The sequence below is a fragment of the Pelmatolapia mariae genome, linkage group LG12 (genome assembly GCF_036321145.2).
Source record: "Pelmatolapia mariae isolate MD_Pm_ZW linkage group LG12, Pm_UMD_F_2, whole genome shotgun sequence".
NCBI lineage: Eukaryota > Metazoa > Chordata > Actinopteri > Cichliformes > Cichlidae > Pelmatolapia > Pelmatolapia mariae.
This window is the reverse complement of record NC_086237.1, coordinates 23570300-23589967: the sequence shown is the minus strand read 5'-3', so window position 1 is coordinate 23589967 and position 19668 is coordinate 23570300. Positions and strand designations below refer to the sequence as shown.

The 19668-nt window shown below is 42.4% G+C and overlaps 1 protein-coding gene across 4 annotated transcripts in view; it reads right to left on the bottom strand.

Annotated features, from left to right (window-relative positions):
- osbp2b (oxysterol binding protein 2b) overlaps positions 1–18733 on the bottom strand; it is a 51516-nt gene extending 32783 nt beyond the window's left edge. Inside the window, exons 1-3 of one of the 4 annotated variants that reach the window (XM_063489509.2) lie at positions 18349–18733; positions 14496–14543; positions 12204–12412 (exon numbers count right to left, since the gene is read on the bottom strand). In XM_063489509.2, coding sequence (XP_063345579.1) covers positions 12204–12412; positions 14496–14543; positions 18349–18506 — 415 coding nt within the window. In that variant the 5' untranslated portion in view covers positions 18507–18733. The remainder of the gene's footprint in view (positions 1–12203; positions 12413–14495; positions 14544–18348) is intronic. The other 3 variants (XM_063489510.2, XM_063489511.2, XM_063489512.2) reach the window with 3 other exon arrangements.
- Positions 18734–19668: the final 935 nt, after the last annotated feature.

Genomic DNA, 19668 nt, shown 5'->3' with positions numbered 1-19668 from the left:
CTGATATAGGGTTTTGATTTATTCCATTTAACACTTTTCAGTACTGTTAGCACTATTAGTTTGTCCTTGAAGGAATCCAATTTATTGCTTTTGGACCAATATTGAGATTTGTGATGTATTGATCCTGACTCTTGTTCTTTATGCAGTTTCATCACTCACATTCACATTACAGAAAGTGTGTGGAAGTCTAGTATGAAAAGCACTGTATTAGATCATAAAACACCAGGAGCTACACTACTTATGCCAACCTCATTTGAGTGAACAAACAGACAAAGCGCGGGGACTGGGAGCCCAGGGCTTAAGAGCACAGCTGTTCAACTCCACACTGTCCAACTCTGCCGTGGGCAGGAAAGCAATAGATGAAGTGAGAGACCTGGAAGAGACAGTATAAAATGGATAGACACATTTTATACTGAGGGGAAATGCAATGGCTGAGACATTTATCATTGTTGCTCCAAAGATAACCATGTAGTCATTTACACATGCATTTGTTCTGCAAGAAATCTGTTACCAGTATCTTATAGCTATAATTTCCTATAAGTGTTAAATGGGGGAAACAAAGTTATACTGATCTGTAGACATAATAGAGACTTATTATCCACCATCCTACTACAATATGTAAATAACGGGTTCTAGGACCCTGGGATACACAGGACCTCCCAATTTACAGTTTGTGATGGTGCAGTGAACTCTACACACATAATATGTGTACACAGACACACACTGCCAATACGCAGGCCTGGCATGCTCTGTCTCATCCATATGCAAATGTAAGGTGGAGCAGGCGCAAAGAAGAGAGAGGAAATAAATGTGAGTAAGAGCAGCACAGGAGAAAGAAGGGTAAGAGAAGAAAGGACTGCATGCAGCTAAGAGGGCAAGAAAGATGACACACCGCTCTTTCTACAGCATGAGGTGCTGCATTGTTAAAGTAGGCTGCGGGAACATAGGGAGCCATGACAGCAGATAGGAGACACAGAGAGAGGGAGAGATGGATGGAGGAATGACAGCTATCTTTCAAATGTAAGATAACGAGCAGATGGCGGAATGAGGAAGCTTTCGCTGTTGGACAGCGAGGAGTGTGACGGCTCTATACTGCCGTGCTGTAGCTTTAGCCAAAACTGTACTGACCCTGGTTGAGTGAACTCAGGCAGCCTGAGTTGCAGAGGGAGCGGATGGTCCCCGGCTCCCAGCAGCTCCGGCCCTTCATCCCACTCTGCGGGCCTGATCCCACGCCACGCTTCCCGAGACGCAGTGTTGCCCTCGGATGCTACATAATCCCAGAGAAGGGTGGGCTGAAGCAGCAACTTTTCCTGTTCAGCATTGCAGCGTGCACACAGTTACATGCATTCTCACGCACATGCAGCACACAATTACAATAATGCCAGGAGCGAAGCGGGCACTCCGCTTGTAATTCCTCTCTCTTATACCTTGTCCCTGTCTCTCAGAAACACTCGTGCACTCTGCATACACACTTTCCCATAGCTCGGCACATTTACAATTCCCCTCCACATGCTTCTCTCTGTGCAGTGCAGACTGAAGATGGAGGGAGGGAGAGAGGGAGTGAGTGAAGCAGAGAGGAGATAGGACTCGGCAGCCAGCAGTCATCTACACAACTGAACCCAATATACATCGTTTCCTCTCTGTTACCGCCTGCATGATGCTTTGGCAGCTTGATGACAGAAGGCAACAATTTTTCACAAATCTTAATGGCAGAGATTGCAAAACACAGTGTTGGGTTTGTAAATAAAAAGCATATGATCAGACACAAGGAAGTGTCATAGTTGTGGAAACCACTCAAGGGCATAAAGGTCAAAAGCAACAACCCAAATAAAATGTCCATTTCCACTTCTACTGATTGATGTATCCCTCCAGTGTTATTGTCATTATCCTTTATCAGAATCATTAAAGTGCTCATCTAGCAGCTGACTATGAAGTTACTCTAAAATCTAACCTCCTGTCAGTGTCACTATACAACACAGAAGAATTCATACCGTAGGATGATTTCGGCTACTATAACTGTCCATGACTTTTCAAAATAAGGTGAAGGTTGTAATATTACTGCCAGTGTAAGTGTCACAGTGTGCTGTACATCAAAGTCACCTACATGAAGCAGTTTCGACCTCAACATCCTGTTTCTGCATTCATCAATTTACTTTTACCATAATTACATCATGACATTGTTGATCCTAGATTGTGGCTCACTGGACAATAGAATCAAACAGTTTTCAAAAGTTTCTTTATTCAGATATCTTTATAATATAATTTAGTAATAATAATAGTCATTTAGAACAAAAGGGAAATTACACCCCAACACCATCTGACTTCCAAAAAGCAGACATTTTAAGATTCAATAAGGAAAACTCAGGATTAAGAGCCTCTTTACCAGTGAAATACACATACCCAGTGCTCTTTTTGCCTGCCTACTTGTTCTCAGTACTGCTTGTCTTTTTAATTTAATTCCAGTTTAATTATCAAGCCATTCCATTAACAATGGCTCCAGACTGTAGTGGTTAACATATTTATCTAACATGCAAATGATCCCAGGTGGAAATAAAACTCTCTGAGAGGGTTGGGTCAGGAAACACAAAAAAAGCTGTCCCAATCAAATATTCAGAGCCCTCAGTTGTGGCGAGCCATCAGTGAAACTTCTTCAGAGGTTGTATCAATAATCCCATTAAAGCCATGCACTTGGGGCCAAATTTAGCATTTTGATACATACACTAAAATTAATGAACGTATCCTGTAATTGTTTCAAAGATTATTTGCATAAAACCACTCCCAAACCTAATCATAACTTTAATAAAGGTCAAATTCAGCCATCAAACTAGTTTAGGCTGTCCTTTAGAGACATTTATTCAACATTGTTTAAGTGGAAACCAGATTTATTTATTTTAGAACAATTATTTTCTCCTAAAATGTGTTTTTCTATGGAGCCACTATGCTTTTCTATGATAACATGATAATAGCTTCAAGGGCACAGTTAGAATATGCTTGTATTAGGCTGGCCGATGTAATTAATGACATGAAATTTCCAACGGAACTCCTTGAAATAAAATATTCATATCATATTTTATGCAATTTTACGATGATCAAACAGGACAATCAGCTGAAACTCCAGTCCACAAGTTCAAAATCCTTTACAGCCCACACTGTTATTAATGACTCACAAAGAGTTTACTTTTTCAGGATAGTATTGGAAAGATACATTGTTAGACTTACAGCCACTGGCAAAAATGTGCATTGTTTCTATAGAATAGGCCCTGAAATGGACCTTTGATTAAAACCACTGCTAGCCCCTACTGTAAAACCTTTGTTGCAGATATTCTGCAGAAATATCTGGTAACAGCACAAACAGTGAACAGGAGAGAGGCTGTAAGTGAGGTGAGAGAAGTGCTGACGAGGAAAGACTGTTGGACTGTAAATAAAAAATGTCATCTAAGTGTCTTGGGGCATGTTCAGGGGGGGAATGAAGCATGAAACTACAATTAATTTCACACTTGACCTTCATCATTTCTTTACTTCGCTACAGTTCAGTTTAGCCATGCAAAAAGAGCACAACCCTCTCCTGGCTTTGAGTGATATGCATCAGCTTCATAAACGCATTTTTTCCCTTAGTATTAAGCTTTCTGACATCACCCTTGATGTAAATCAATCTAAGATCCAATTTATCCACGATAATAAATACATATATTAATATAGGCACCTGAATCAAACTAATAGCTGCTAAATATTACAATTATTAGCAGATTTTTTACGTTCAGAAATTCGGTGCAAATATCAAATGATCTTCTTTTGAGAAAGTTTATTTTCTCCTGGAGGACACACAGATGAAGGGCAAAGCATCTGAAAGACAAACTAAAGCGAACCATGGTGTTTAAAGAGCATAAGTAACAGTCTCATTAGTCTAATTACTGCATTAGGAAGCAGTAACCCAAACACACACACAGCCTCCACGGCCTGGACGCGCGGAGCTCATTAAAACCAGTAAAACATTTCAAGAGCGAGAGTCGTTTCAACGTGGGAAAAATGTAAGATGGCATTTTAAAAGTCGCATGCTGAATATGAGATTATTTGAAGCACTAGAAGCCACATAAATGTTACTGAGCCACATAAAGGACCACATTGTGCGATACACCGTACCTCCTCGCCATCGCCCGGGAAACAAGACCACTTACATTTAAGAACCGGAAATACAAAATTTGACTTTAGTGAAATATAAGCCAAAAGCAGACCTCTTAATGCACCGAGGCTCCTGTGGCGGTGATAACGCACTTATCCGGAGGAGGTGGAAGATCTTTAATTAACCACAAATGTAAGAGTTAAGACTAATTGCTTCCTGTCTCAGCCTGCACTGCCTTATAGTAAGACGACCAAACGTCACTTTAACGATTTAATGGTTGCAAACAGACGCTATGAATGGCCCACGCAGAAGAGTGAAATTAAAGCAGATTCTCGGTACGCTGGGGCAATGAATCATCCAGCCCCACTGACAATAAACTCCAGGTACGATCTCTGCATGGCAGATGCTAGTGTTGACACTGCAAGTACATCTATGGTGTGCCTTTAAACTTTTAGGCACGGTTTATTTCAAGAATATCTTGGCACGTGTCTTGGAATGCATTCAAAATTTTGAAGAGATAATCTTATCCAAAGAGGACAAACCTTCTGTCAGAGGCTACGTAATTATCTCAGTGTGTCTATCACACACACACACACACACACACACACACACACACACACACACACACACACACACACACACACACACACACACACACACACACACACACACACACACACACACACACAGATGATAGTCTCTGTGTGTAAAGTCTGAAATACTCTGTAGTTTTAGGATCTTATTTTAGACTTAAGTGTTTGATTTAATCTATATGTAAATATTTTTTATACTCCTGCCCAGGATCTTCCTCCAGCACAGACACGGCGAATAAATAATGAACCATCTTAATAAGCATAGCACTCAGTCAAACGGCTATTGACCAGGGCTACTGACAGGTCAGGTTTTTGAAACCACAGCTCATTAGAAGCCAAGTTTCAGTTCAGCGTTATCCATGGGTTGTCTTGTGTGTACACTTTAATCAGCTTAAGGTCAGGACTCTTTCTAAAACAGCAACATTTCAGCAATGAAAAGATTCTTTGAATGGTTGATTTCAGAGCTTGAGTGACTCATTATCACAGTGAATGACCTGACATCTCTTTAAACAGATACCTTTATTTCCCAGTAGAACAGAAAAAAGAAAGAAAGAAGAGAAATCAGAGGTCGCAAGCTGTCAAAACACTGAGTCAGCGTGTGTGCAGTGAATAATACACTTGTGCTAAAATTCCTCTTTTTGTTTCGTGACTGCAAATTGCTGAAGGTCTATGTTGTTGTCATGGTGTCCTGTGGTGCTACAACATGTTGCTGCAATACATAACTCATTATAGCGATTGCTGTAATGGGAGTTCATGTCGAGTGCAGAGATGTCTTTCCATTCAGATCGCTTACCTTCACATTCATAAAAATGATAATCATGTAGGTTTAGGATTGAAGTTTGAAAATGAAACTCCAAATCAATAAATAAAGAAATAAAAAACTTTTAAAAAATTTCTTTACCGTTCTGCTTTATGTCATTCCTGCTCGGCTTTAATCTGTAAGTGGCCACAAAGAACAAGGTTTTTATTACTGGGTTAGATTAAACTGATGGTTGACAGCACATAATCGTACTCTATCCAGTAGTGCTTTTAATCAACTGGAATGATTTGGTATAAGTTTTGGATATATCAGCTTCAGTTTAATAGTAAAAAATAATGTGTCATGGCACTGAAATCCAGTACCAAAAAAAAAAAAACCAAAAAAACCTGAAAAAACTGAAAAAGCAAGTGAAAAAAGTGAGTGAGAGAAAATGCGTGAGAGACTGGGACACAGTGCAAGCTTAATGACCACTTCAGGTTTCATGCAGCATATAGAAGGTCAGCGTACATGCTAAACCACACGCAGCAGACAACTGAGTCTGCAAGCAAGACGAGGACAATAATACCAGCAATAAAGTGTAGATTCTATTTAACAAAGCTCCACGGCTCACTGACTGCATGTAGTCATGATTAACGTACGTGCATTATTCAGTAAAGATGTTTTTATAAGGACAAGAATAATAGAGCTAACATTGGCTTGATCCAACACATTTATGTAAGGATCAAAAGGCACTTCAAACTTAATGAGCTGGCAGAGACTGAATGCAATGCAATATAAATAAATAAATAAATAAATAAATAAATAAAATAAAATAAAAAATAGAATGACATTTGTAAACAACAACAAATCCAGCTATATCCAGGACTAAATTTTGCAAACTGATCCCTTCCAGAAACTACTAAAATCATATATAATTCAGTACAAGTTGACATCTAAACAAGCCAACATGCAGCTATTTTTCTAATATTAAATGGTAGTGAGTGCAAACCATTACAGTCGAGTGTAAACAGGTGAACAAAGTCTCTGTGGCTAACTCACGATAGATGAAAACTACAACTACACCCACATCAAAGATGGCGATGGCTTTATTCAAAAGCTTCTAAAATATAGAAATAAATAAATGTCAGGGAAGAAGAGTCAAATTTGGGAAGAAAGGTCAATTAAGTCACTGTGAATGTGCCGTGGTTATTGGTGCCAGATGGGTGAGTCTAAGTATTTCATAAAGTGCTGATTTCCTGCGACTTTCCCACATGACAGAGAATGATAGAAAAAAATAGAAACCAGTGAGCGGAAGTTCTCTGGGCAAAAATGCTTGGAGGGCAACATTAACTCAAGTAACCACTCGTTACAACCAAGGTATACAGATGTGTCAAATTAACATTTACAAGACTTAGGTTGCTTCAGTTTAACAGCAGCAATTTCAAATTGTGTTTTAAACACCAAGCGTGCTGATTTAGCGTCAGGACCCAAAGCAACGTGTTTGCCCAGTAAAAGTTCTCTTTACGGTCTTTGCAGACTAAGAGAAGAGTAAATTGCCATCTCTGTTCTTTCCAGACAGCAGTCACCTACAGGCAGGGTGATTCAGAGTTCATTCAGCATGATTATCCTAAAAAGGAGACTGTTTACCGAAAACTGTTTCAAAATACAGTGGCAGAGGAAGACGGGAAGAAAGAAGAGACAATGCCATGCATTTTTAAGTCAAAGCATGACAATGGATTTGATCAGTTTAGGTTGTTTACAGTGAAAAAAACAAAAACATCACAGACAAAGTGGGGGCTTAAAGAGAATGTCACATCAGTGGGAGAAAAGACAGGTGGCATCTAACTCCAAAATCAATGTGTCAGCATGGCCGGCATTATGTAGGAAGCCAGAGTGCAGAAAGGTTAAATCCACCGTGAGGCAGTAAAAGATTTGATTTCATACTCGTACCTTTACAAATGATTACAGGCAGAAAAGGAAACAGGAAGTTAAATGTGGCAGAAAACACAGAGGAGAAAAGAAAAAGACTATCAGACTTGTATCATTTCTGCCTGGTTGACTGTTTGGACAACCACAGCGTTTAGGCTCGCTGTGAAGCCTGGCTTCAGTTATGTTTGTTATGTCACACGCCTGAAAGTAGCTCTGATCTCTCTGTCTCCATCTCCCTCGTCTTTGGGGACTGAGCTGATCTTGCAAATCAACCTCAGCCGGCACACCCGTCTACATCCAAGGCAAACAAGGGGAAGCAATTCAGTGCACAGCCACAGGAGAACTTAATTGATGAAGATAATAGGCACACCATCTGTCATTTCATAACATCCTTCACAGGCTCAGAAAGTAGCATTTCATGGCTAAAGCTCATTGCAAATGAAGCAGCTGCAGCATAATTGGGAAATTGTTTTGTTGTTTTTGTGTGTTTTTTTTAAATCAAGTAAGAACTGCTTGTTTGTAGTTCACCAAATATGTCAAGGTGTAGTTTTTGGCTCTATGGTGATAACAGCAAATGTGAATGTTTTCCATAAGAGCTAAATAAAAACAAAAAGAAAGAAAAACACTTTTTCCTAATAAAAAATAATAAGAAGAATCATATACTAGACAAAATCATCAATTTATTGATGCAAAGACACATTACTAGTCCAGATTTACTGCCATGTAGGCTGATGTTGCACACATTATGACTGTCCTCTAATCAGTCTCCTTCCCTGCCCTAAAAGGTTCATTTACCCTAAACGTCAAATGATGCACAGCTTTTTATACTCATTGCTTTCTATTCAATTTCTATATATTATATATTAATCATTTCTCCATTCTGCTTAAACATCTTCAATGTCACCTACTAAGCACAGAAATAACACTTAAACCACCACTAATTCCACACTGATGAGTTTTCACTTCAAATGATCAAAAAACAAAAACACAAATACAATAGCTGACACATGATAAATACACAGCAAGATCTAAATCATCCTAACCAGATATCCAAGTCTGAGTGTGCACACACACAGATTCCTGAGGACAACACAAATGGAAGAAAAGCCATTTACTTACAGGAGGGAGACCTTATGCTGCTTGTATCATCGCCCACTACTTGGCAGGACAATCGCAATTATTTAAGCAACAGAGAGCAGGTGGAGAGGGGAGAGTTGAAGAAAGATGATGATGGTTATTCCATTCCGACCTAAACCCTGCTGGATGCAAAGCAGCACAACCGGCTCAGTGAGAGCCGGGAAAGACGGAGAGAGGGAGAGAGGGAGAGAGAGAGGGCGGGGCGGGAAAATCAGACAGAGCGAGGGCTGGTGAGAATATAAGAGGGTTAAAAAAGAAACCCAATGTAGTCAGTTCACACCAAGAGGTGGGGAGCAGGGAGAGGTGATCTTGATGAAAATAAATAACCGAGAGAAGCATGTTTAAAAGGCAATACTTAATCTGTGCTCTCTTCATCTTTTAAAATATGCTGAAGGCTTCAGGACCTTGGACAGAGCTCTCTCTTTACAATTAAAGATAATGCAACAGGGGACAGAAAGAAAAATAACTGATCCTCTGATGTGTCACCAGAGTCAGTAAGTTGTACTGCTTATAGATTAGACCTCCAGTGCAGATCAATGCACTGCTTTTTGAAAACTCCAGACTCACATCTGCTTGCACGCCTGATGGATTGGTGTCTGATACTGATGCCTACCTGAGCTGCATCTGTCTGAGTTCACTCAGAGAAACACCTGAGTAGATGACTACTACAAGAGTGAATTCCTCTTCTTCTTCTTTTTAAACTTCCAGTAAACCATTTCACTATCCACTAAAATTTATCAAGAAAAAAAAAATAGCTTGTGCTAAATTTACAGGCTCGGCAGTGTCAGGCTGTGATCCCACTTTCACAAGCCGTGAAGACAAGGCAGAGGAACCCACGAGAGAGGTCACAGTGAAGTGAGGGGAAACACTGCCACCTGCTGAGCTCACATGCCTTAGATTTCAGCAAGTAGTCTCAGTTGGAAAGCCAATCTCAGCCTAAATTAAGACAAAATGCACACGAGAAAAGTCAGCCAAATGGAAAAGCAGCAGAAGTGACACCAGCATTCATTAAGGCAACTGACTGAAAGATCAGGTCATGTCTACACAAGATGAATCTCATGGCCGGCTGACAGAGAGAGACTTGAAATCCAGTAAATTATACAGAAGACATAAAGAATAACGGCCTAAAAATTACACTGCACTGCATGTCTAAGCAAAGTAACAGTAGGCAACGTCAAGGATTTCGCTTTGTCAGTTCTGGTCTGTATTGACACGCAAGTCATGTGCTCGTGGCTTACACTGTGCTCCCCCGAGGAAATCGATGGCAGAGACAGAGAGGGAAGAGCGAGTTAGTAAATGCAGGCGCCTGGTCACTGATCCATGTTTGCTCATGGATAAAGAACAATATGCTCTGCATTACGCTGGAAACAAAACTCACCACAAATATAATGTTGACACTTTTTCCTGACTGACATGCAGTAATTTAAGACGATATGAAAGCAATACTCTCAGCAGAAGTTGACAGATAATTAAATTTAAACAAACTCACTGCATCATCGAGTTAAAAAGTCTAATGTTTGGCAGGTAATAACAGCATTTATGCAGCAAATAGAGATTTCAGGCTCTACGATTTTATATGAAGCATTTAACAAAGGCTCAGACTGACAGTTTCACTCTCTATCATGTGCTATGAAAGCAACAGCATACCCTGAGTGACTACTGCAGCACACACAAGTGCTTTTTTCCGTGACTTCATGTTTTAAAATGAGCATACATTCTAAATTATTACACAGCCTATTTAAACACCTTCTATGGGCCTTGACTTAAAACATAACCACTAACAGGATCTTTGTGGTGACTTCAGCTCGGACCTGAGACTTTTAAAGCCTGCCTGTGAAAACAAGACGTGTTGTTAAAGTGTATGGTGGTTAAAATGTTTCTACAGAAGGAAACAAACAGTTTTTAAAAACTTCTTTGGGGCAAAGTCAGCAAACTTTTTAAGTGGACTATATGCAGTTTTTGTGTCCTAATGTGTGTTGAAATTAAAGTTAATTCAAAAATAACTGGCCAAATAAATGACCAGAGGTGTTTGGCTGCTTGAATTTAAAAGGACTTTGCTGAAGAGGCACAAAAAGAATGCTGTGTTGCACTATGGGAGCTGTAGGATGCAGCATTTTAGGAGTTTGGGACACACTATGGATTAAAAAATCGCAGTGTGTGCCATTTTGATTTTGTGCGTGTGTATATAAATGGACTAGCAATATATGGCACTTTCTTAGTCTTAGACTACTCAAAACATTTTACAACACTGTAAGCCACTCATGGCATTTATGTACATATCATACAGTGAGTGCTTCATCTCTCACACACTGATGGATGCATGGGGGCAGTTTGGGGTTCAGGATCTTGCTGGATATTGATCTTGTGAGAACCAGTCCATGTGCCATCACTGTCATTTTGATTGCCTCCATTTTAAATGAGAAAATCTACTATTTGTATAATTACATTAGAGTAAAAATATGTAGTAAAATGCTTCAGGGTTACATGGATGTTTTTATAATACCTTTCATATTCCTCTATAAATAAAAACGTTGCTAGTGTTTTACAAATATCTCTTTAAAACAGCCTTTACACTGCAATTGTAAATGTGTCACACCTATCAAAGCTTGTCTCAACTTCATATAAAAAATTTAAAAAAATCACATTGTATCTTACAAACCTTCCCTGCATAGTATTTTTTCAAAAATCCCCATTAAATGGAAACTGCTTTGTGTCTATGTCACCCACTCTGGATTATGAACTACCAATGAGACACCAGGGGAACCAAGCTGAGCAAAACTGGTTAAATACACAAAGAAGGTCATGTTCTGTGAAGAAAATAAAGGACATCAAACTGCAGTGGCAGAAAAGCTTTAGCTGGACATCAGCATAATGGAACTGGCCACCAAAAATGCACGCGCACGCAAACACACACAGCTAAGCTGTTCAATAGCCTAACCTTTTCAAAATACAAATATACAAGCATTCCTGTCCTGCTTACTGGAAGTGATGAGCTGAAAAGCTCTCACATCCCCCTCCTGCCCAAGTCTATATTTAGTGATCTGACTTTCAAATGGAGGCCAGAGCAATATATAGCCTGTCTCAGTCCCTCTAGGCCCTGTCTGCAAAACATCCAGGCAGAGAGGCTCTGGGACAATGCCAGGGTGAAACGTGAAGAAAAACGGCTCTCCTAGACTTTTCCCACAGCCTTTGACCAGAAACCTTTAATACAACCACACAAGAATAAGTCCCCTTGGAAAGGAGAGTGTTCTGCTGACAGGAGGTTGAATGGAAGCTGGGTTCTCACAGTGTTATTAGCATACTCCAGTTTGTTGAGTGAGCAGACAGCGCTGCCCTCTCCTGGCTCATAACGGAATGTGAATGACATTAAAGAAGCAGGACAGCTGTGATGAATATCAAATAGCACTGGACACCAGGGACCAGGAACAAAAACAAATATATCCACATTTCTAGACTGGCCTAAAAGCTGTGCAGAACTCTGCTTAACCAATAGTGAAATCACCTGAGATAAACAAGACAAAGGCACACTTTTCTTTTTGCTCAAACTGACTCAGTCCAGCTTGTTATTTATCGGATTCTGACCAGTAACACCTTGCACCACCAGCTCACAGCCATCTTGCCCACAATTTATGTGTTGCAGAGCTGTTTTTCTATTTAGGCAGCCGGTAACTACATCTGTCCTTACCAGACTGATCGTTCATCATGCGGATGGCTTTAGCTTTGGCCAACTCCAGTGCCGTGACCCATCTCTGCCTCTCCACTTCTGTGCTGGCCTTCAGATGGTAAGTGCGGCCGCCGCTGCTCAGCACAATATTGCAGGCGTCCTCTGTGTCGATGTGTGCAGTTGCAAGGTTTATAGTTCCTCGGCACGTGTGGGCCATCTCTGCCTGTGTCCTGCAAACAAAACACCAAAGTAGAAAAAGCTGAAAACTTGTTTTATTTTTTCCCCTGTCTTACAATCACAACATTCAATCCTAACACTGTAAATTCATGTTCATATCCATTACAGCAGGGGTGCAGGTAGGAGAGTGGAAGAGGCATGTGGCCACTAAGAACAAGCAGGGAGGTAAGGAGCAACAGAGGATATCCACGGTGATCGTGTCAGTCAGTTTTCAGGACATGTTTACAGTATTTCACTCAACAAACACAATCTCATACATGAAATTACACCTGCATACAAATGGAGCTCCTGATTCACTCAGCGTGACCTGACTGCCCCTGCTGCGAGTGTGTTGAATTGTGGGTATCTGGGTAGCCTCTAAGTCCAACTGTTGCGCATAACAAGGCCTTTGTCTGAGCGAACACAGGCAAACAATGAAGAACAGTGTGAACAAAGAGAGACAGAGTGTGAGAGGAGGTAAAAATGACAGAGCGATAGTAGGGAGACAGAGCCAAAGCAGCAGGACAAGAGATTAGAACAAAGGGTAAAGGGAACAGTGGGTTGTATGAGTTGATGACTATATGTATTGTGTAAATCTTTGACAAAAGTGTACTGCAGGGCTGTTTCTAGCTCAGAATGGGCCTTTGCAGGTGGGAGGGGCACATCAACGCAATTGCTCTGCTATACGTAAAGCAAAAACAAAAAAAAAACAAAAAAAACTGTACTTAATAGAAATCTATGCAATCAGTAGTTATTTCAGTAGTTTTATGCTGAAAAACATATCCTTTACATGTTTTGATATTTTCCTTTAGTGTGGCTGATTGAAAATATGTAACAGGCAAATACAGAAGACCCCCAGCTGGCCACAGCAGATGTCTGCCCCTCCCTGAGCCTGGTTCTGCCAGAGGTTTCTTCCTGTTAAAGGGAGTTTTTCCTTCCCACTGTTGCCAGGTGTTAGCTAATAGGGGGGTCATCTGTTGTTGTGATTTGGTGCTATATAAATAAAATCAAATTGAACTGAATTAAAAGGAAAATCCATTTCAATGAGGTTCGTTTAAATACAACTAGTTTTTTAATAACTGAAAAGAAAAAAACTCTACAAAAACTATGCACTTAACATTCTGCATTTGAAAACCGGCTGCCTGACATTTTGTCACAGTTAAGTGAACTGAACTGCAGGGCATGGATGGACCCTCGTGGCCTTTTGAAGCAGGTTTTCAGCCCGACCACAGACTGCTGATTTTGCCGATTAACAGCCTCAACCGGGGTGCAGCAACTAATCAGCAAAATCATATGCTCCACTCGCTCTTGTGAAGTGCAGAGGTTGTGTCAAATGAAACAAACAGATGCTCAGCCCTCCGTGTCACATGTCTGCCTGCTCATACCCTTGGAAACGGCCCCTTTGACACATACACCCGTGCAATCATGTGAATTTGTCTGTGGGTCCTAACATCCTTTCATCCATCCTCAGTGAGCTCTCCCTGCCACAAACAGCTGCCTCTCAGCAGCACTAAGCTCACCAACAGTTCCAGCCTCAGCTGACACTAACAAGGTGGTTGCCGCCTTGTTGAGTGAGAGTTTGAAGTGTATTTAAAAGTTCTGCCAGGCAGTGGCTTCCCCTATACAGCTTCTACAGGCTGAAGTCAAGTCTTGTTATAATGCCAGTCCAGAACAAGCGGTTCAGTGTACCCTTCCTCTGGCACTCGGTGCACATCAGTTGCGCAGACAACACCGCACTGTGGCCATGCGAAGCAGCGCGGAGGGGCAGCCGGCGATCCTGAACAGCCCAGATTTCAGCCGAGCTCAGCTGCAGAGTCCCGGATTTAAGTGGGTCAACAAAGGAAATGTGCTGCTGATGAGTAAGATGAGAAGCCACACTGATCGCTTCTGCCCTATGGGGAGGTGAGGCCATGCAAAGGCCATGAAATCATACAGTCAAGGAAACTAAAAAAGAAGCTGGGGAAAGAGCGAAAAGAACCATGGAAGCATTAAGGCACTAGTAGAGGGGATGGGGGAAGGTGAATGTGGGCTGCTGCTGTGGGTAAGAGAGGGGTCCTGCATGTTGCGCTCAGCCAGGAGAGAAATGCAGTGCTTTACCTGTCGGTCCCCTGCGCACAAATCCTCATAAAACACAAATCCACCGATCTGGAGCATGTAATGACAAAACAACAACCAGTGAAGAACACAGAACAGACGGCCGTAAGCATGAAGAGGCACACAGAAGAAGGCAAGGGAGTACCCTGAGCATGAGAATGCACAGTAGACAAGTTTGTTATTCTGGCTGCGGGCCTATCACAAGACAGGGAGGAAGCCGGCGACGGTGTCATGCTAATGAAAGAAAAGAAAGATAAGGAAACTAAAAGCAATGACACTGCTGCACGGATGGTGTGACATGACCTGGTGAAAAACCAAAACAACGAGATAATGAAAATGTGGCCAGAGCCCCTGATCTCTTCAACATCGCTGTGCTGCCCTCAGCTTTACATAAACACACACAGACACACACAAATAAACACACACATTTTAAGATGTACACTCTTTAGCCTGGTGCAAATACCAAAAAACGAGCCCATTAACAAGATTAGATCAGCGCAGCAACATCTCTTTTTCCAGCCACTCTGCTGATGTGTCGGAATAGTAAACAGGATTCAGGCCAGGCTTTACCCTCCAGCTGGGCCGAAGGTTGGCCAGTTTCCCCGCTCCCTCTCCCTCCCCACCTCCCTGCACCCAGGAGCTGAGAGGTGTGAGCTGTAACAGCAAAACCTGACTTTCCAAAGGGACACAAGAGGTGCCGCCCCCCCACCGAGCATTTAAATTGATACTATCTAGTTACTCTCCTGCAGCTGAGAAGGAAACATGGAAGGCCTGGTCTAGTATGAAGAGCAAGGCTGGATTTACTGATACAGCAGCTCCAATAGCACTCAAAGCTTTAATGCCCTGTAATCTTCCCTAACACACCAAGCTGGATATACTATAAGAGGTGAGAGTATTAAAACTGTGAGGAAAAGTCAATTATGCATTTTTTTTTTATTATTATTAAAGAAGTTCATTGAGAAAAGAAGGGAGAGGGGGGTAAAGATCTTGTCATATGTACTGTTCTGCTTAATGAGCAACTTAAATCAGCAATCTGCCTCATAAATATATATATTTATGAGGCAGAATAAAAGCCAGACAGAACTGCAGTGTCACAGCGTAACCAATCAATAACTACCGCCCTGTTGAATCTCTATAAAACTCATTGTAATTTACCAGGAGCAAGTGCTGAGTGCGTCAGTCAGCCCACGAACCGTTTCTTATAACCCAGCAGTTGTGTCGCAGCACCAGCTCAAAGAACCAACCCGTTGCTTTATCAACAGCAGGCCTGAATGAAAGAAATCCTTTGGGGTATTGACTAGTCTTAATTGCCATGTCTGTCAGTACTGATTTATCACAAATACAAAGTACCCTTTTTAAAGGGGGGGGGGGGGGGGGGGGGTGGGGGGGGGACCCTGCGAATTAATAAACAAAGCAAAACTGATTAAATGCAGGACAGGCTACATGAGGGTTGATGAAAGTTGTCTTTGCTTTAAAGTGTGTGACACGGTTTAATGTGTTGTGAATTGTCTTTCCATTAAATCAGATAACACGCTGATGCAAAGTGACATCGTCTTTCTTCTGATGCTTCAACCTAAAGACAAAAAACAGTCAGAAGACATTTTAACCTAACACGCTGTTACATTTGACTGACTGTTTCCCCTTTACTTCACTCACAAAAGAAGTGCAGACAGTCAGCCAGAGAAGGCGCAACACAAAGCCTGAAGTCAGACACGCACAATGTGGTCTGCCAGGAAGACAGCAGTGGAGGGGACAGCTCGTTCGCTTCGCTGCCTCTGTGCTCAGATGTCGACGGGCTACCTTTACTCTGGGGACAGCAGTCACCTTACAACATAATGGACTATTAATAGAGGGTAGAGGCAACAGGCGTCTTTCCTTTCACCACAAGCACGGGCAGGTGTGGGGCTGCATCTACCACACCTCCATCAAATAACCCTGCTGGCACTAAAAGACAAAGAGTCTGTTTCAGAAAGTGTGGCATGAAATGGTCTGAAAAGAGATTTGATCGTGTTTCTGCCAGCACACAGAGTAGAGAAAGCTCCCTATTCAATCTGCATTTTTGGTTTTGGAGCTGCAGGAAAACATCATGAGTCAGAAGTTTGCCTCAGGGGAGGCAAACTCATACTGATGAGCATTCGCCGCGTTATTTGATGTACACAGACGGTTCGCAGGGGACCCTTTAAACAAGCACTCTAACCTCCCAATTAAAGATGACATTTGAAAAAGACATTAACCCAGAGGGATCAACTTAAGATTTGCATTATTTTATGTCTGCAAGCAATTACAGAGTGCATTAACACATCGTGCTAGAGCCATCTAAACTGTGAAAGCATTTAAACTTCACAGTCGTGGCTTTGACTCGCAGCACGGTGAGCAGAGGAAGGTTAATGCCATTAGGTGCACCTTCACTCTTTAATTAGGGAAACTGGGTCAGAGACAGGGCGAACATCTGTTGCTGGAAAACACTATGACCAAAAGATCCCACTGATATGAATGCTTTGGTAACATGACAGGCCTCAGGATGATGTACAAACTGCTGAAACCGTCTGTGTACACCAAATAATGCAGGGTGTTTCAGTGTTGACAAAAGCAGCAGCAATAGCAAACAAACAGGTTAAACATGCAACAGCCGAGCAGTGAAAGTGAAAATCAACTAATTTTGCATGACTAAACAGCAGCTCAAGACCTGGCTTTCTGCCTCTGTCCCACCATCTTTGTCAGTATATGAAAGAGGTTTAGGGGGAAAGCTGTGAAGATTATGTCACACAAAGCAGGTACAGCTTTGTTTCTGAGTCTGGTTCTGCCTGATGTTCCTTCCTGTTAAAAGGAGGTTTTTCCTTCTCACTGTCACCAAGTGTTTGCTCATAAAAGGTCATATGATTTGGGGGAGTTTCTCTCTATTATTGTAGGGTCTTTACCTTATGATATAAAGCGCTTTGAGGCGACTGTTCTTTTGATTTGGCTTTATATAAAATAATATATAAACTGAATTGAAGCAAGTCTGTAATTTGCTGTTGCCAAGGAGATTTCTTGATTCTGACTGGCTTTAAATTGAAGTGCTATAGTATAAATCCACGTTACTAACTGAAATAAGCCTAGGAGCTGGCGTGCTTTACGATCCATTCAGAGAGCTCATGTTTGAGCCTGAACACCTGCACCTGCGGAAACATGACTCCCGCGGAGGAAGCACCTGATCCACAGGTGCTACTACAGCTAACACTAGCTCGCGGGTACCTGGCTGTGCTATAGGAGCGAGGACAGACGGATAAACGATAGCGACCTTCTCTCGCACAGTATCCCGTTACGGTGATCATACTAAGTGGCTGGGCTTAGTAACGTGACCGTGATGCAATGAATGAATACACTCTGAAAAGTAACGTGGCGGTCATGTGGTGAAGGTATTTGAGACGGTGACAGTCACATAAAAAGAAGTATTCAGGGCGAAGGGTTATTAAATGTGTGTTAAAAGCGGCCGGGCACCGGGTCGTGTCGGTGTCCCCGGGCGGACAGCTGGACCTGCAGCCGCCTGACAGCTGATGACAGGAGGCTAGCGTGCTAGCTTAGTGTGCTGGCTAACGTCTGTGCCTGCCGTGACATGATTTCCCACTTATTTAAAGGACTAGCTGCCCTATATGTCCCCGTCTGTGTCACTGCCTCTCCGCGCCCAGCTGTCTTTTAAAGCAAATCATTTCTTTCTCCTCCGTCACAGCTCCGGCAGCTAGCTTTAGCCTGCTGCTAAACAGCTGAGGCAGCCAGCTGTAGTGATGCGCCGACACAGAAATATGAGCACAAGTGGCGTTTACATTTTCCAGGGGGAGGGAGGAGGAAACATACACGCCATGTGTGCGATATTTACCTGTAATATGACAGCAGGCCATTGCTGAGGACAAACCACCGCCGCTGGTAGCCTTTCAGATAGTTGGTCCATTTAAAAAGCCAGCCTTTGTAAGTATCCGACCCTGGTGCCGGGGCCGCGGCAGAGGCGGATGCCGAGCCCTTCCCTTGCTCGCTCATCCTCGGCTCCGCCGCACGCCACAGAGTGCTGGATAAACCGGGATCAGCGGAGACAGGGACACTACCCCCAGATGGTCCACCAGGGCGAGGACCTCGGCACTGACGAATGAGATCGACGGAAGAGGGTCCGGTGTAGGGCGAGAGAAACCACCGTAAGCCCCCTTCACATGACGCCGGAATGGACACCGGAGGAAGGACGAGAAGTGATGCCAAGACACTTTGCTGATGCAGACTGCAGAGGATTCAGAGCACAGAGCTGGGCTGGATAGAAGGGAGAGCCCTTACATGGTCTCAGCGTAACCTGATAAGGCTGCCATCAAACTAAATTACTTACATTACGACAGCGATAAACAGTTTGTGGCACCAATTTTAGGGAGAGAGCGGCCGCTACCCCGGCCACTCATTGAGGGGGGTTGCACTGAGGGGGAGTGTCCACTCTATCAATTCAAGTCTATAATTCAGCCCCGCACCACGTGACGTTGTTATCTAAACATTCCTAAACATTTGACATGCGGTTTTGGCTCCTGATTTCAGATCTGATGCTGTCAGATTGAGTAGGGCAGACAAACCAAGTTAATCATCAGTGTTGTTAATCCAGCCTGTGCCTTTGCTTATAATCCAGGTCCTAATACATCAGTGGCACCGGTGCACATGAGGGTGAGACACTTTTGGCACCTTTTTACTTGTGAAAAAGCACACTGAGTGTAGGACAATCTGCATTTGAAGTAACAAATAAACCACATGACTAAGAAAGCCGTGCCCCAGAGCTACTGCCTGCTCTTTGGGGGTTTGCTGTGTTATTACTTAATCTTAAATCCCCAGACTGCCCAGGGCAACCTGTGTCATTTTATTCTTTTAGTTTGTATTATGCTGTCACCTAAATGGGATCTTGATATATATGCACAATAAACAGGGCCACAGATAGAACCAAATAATTGTTTTTTCCACCCACCATCACCAGCACAACGAGCATAAGCCTACGCTTTCACAATGTTATACAAATGTTTGTCCCCAGAGTCCGAATGGAATAAAGGGGAAAGGCTTGTAAAGCTGTGGCCTCTGTTTCCTGGAATAATATCCTACAGAAGGAGCGAGAGAATAGCTCTTTTGGTCAGTGTGACTGCTTTTGTAATGATCTGTTATTTATCTGTTATATGATTTG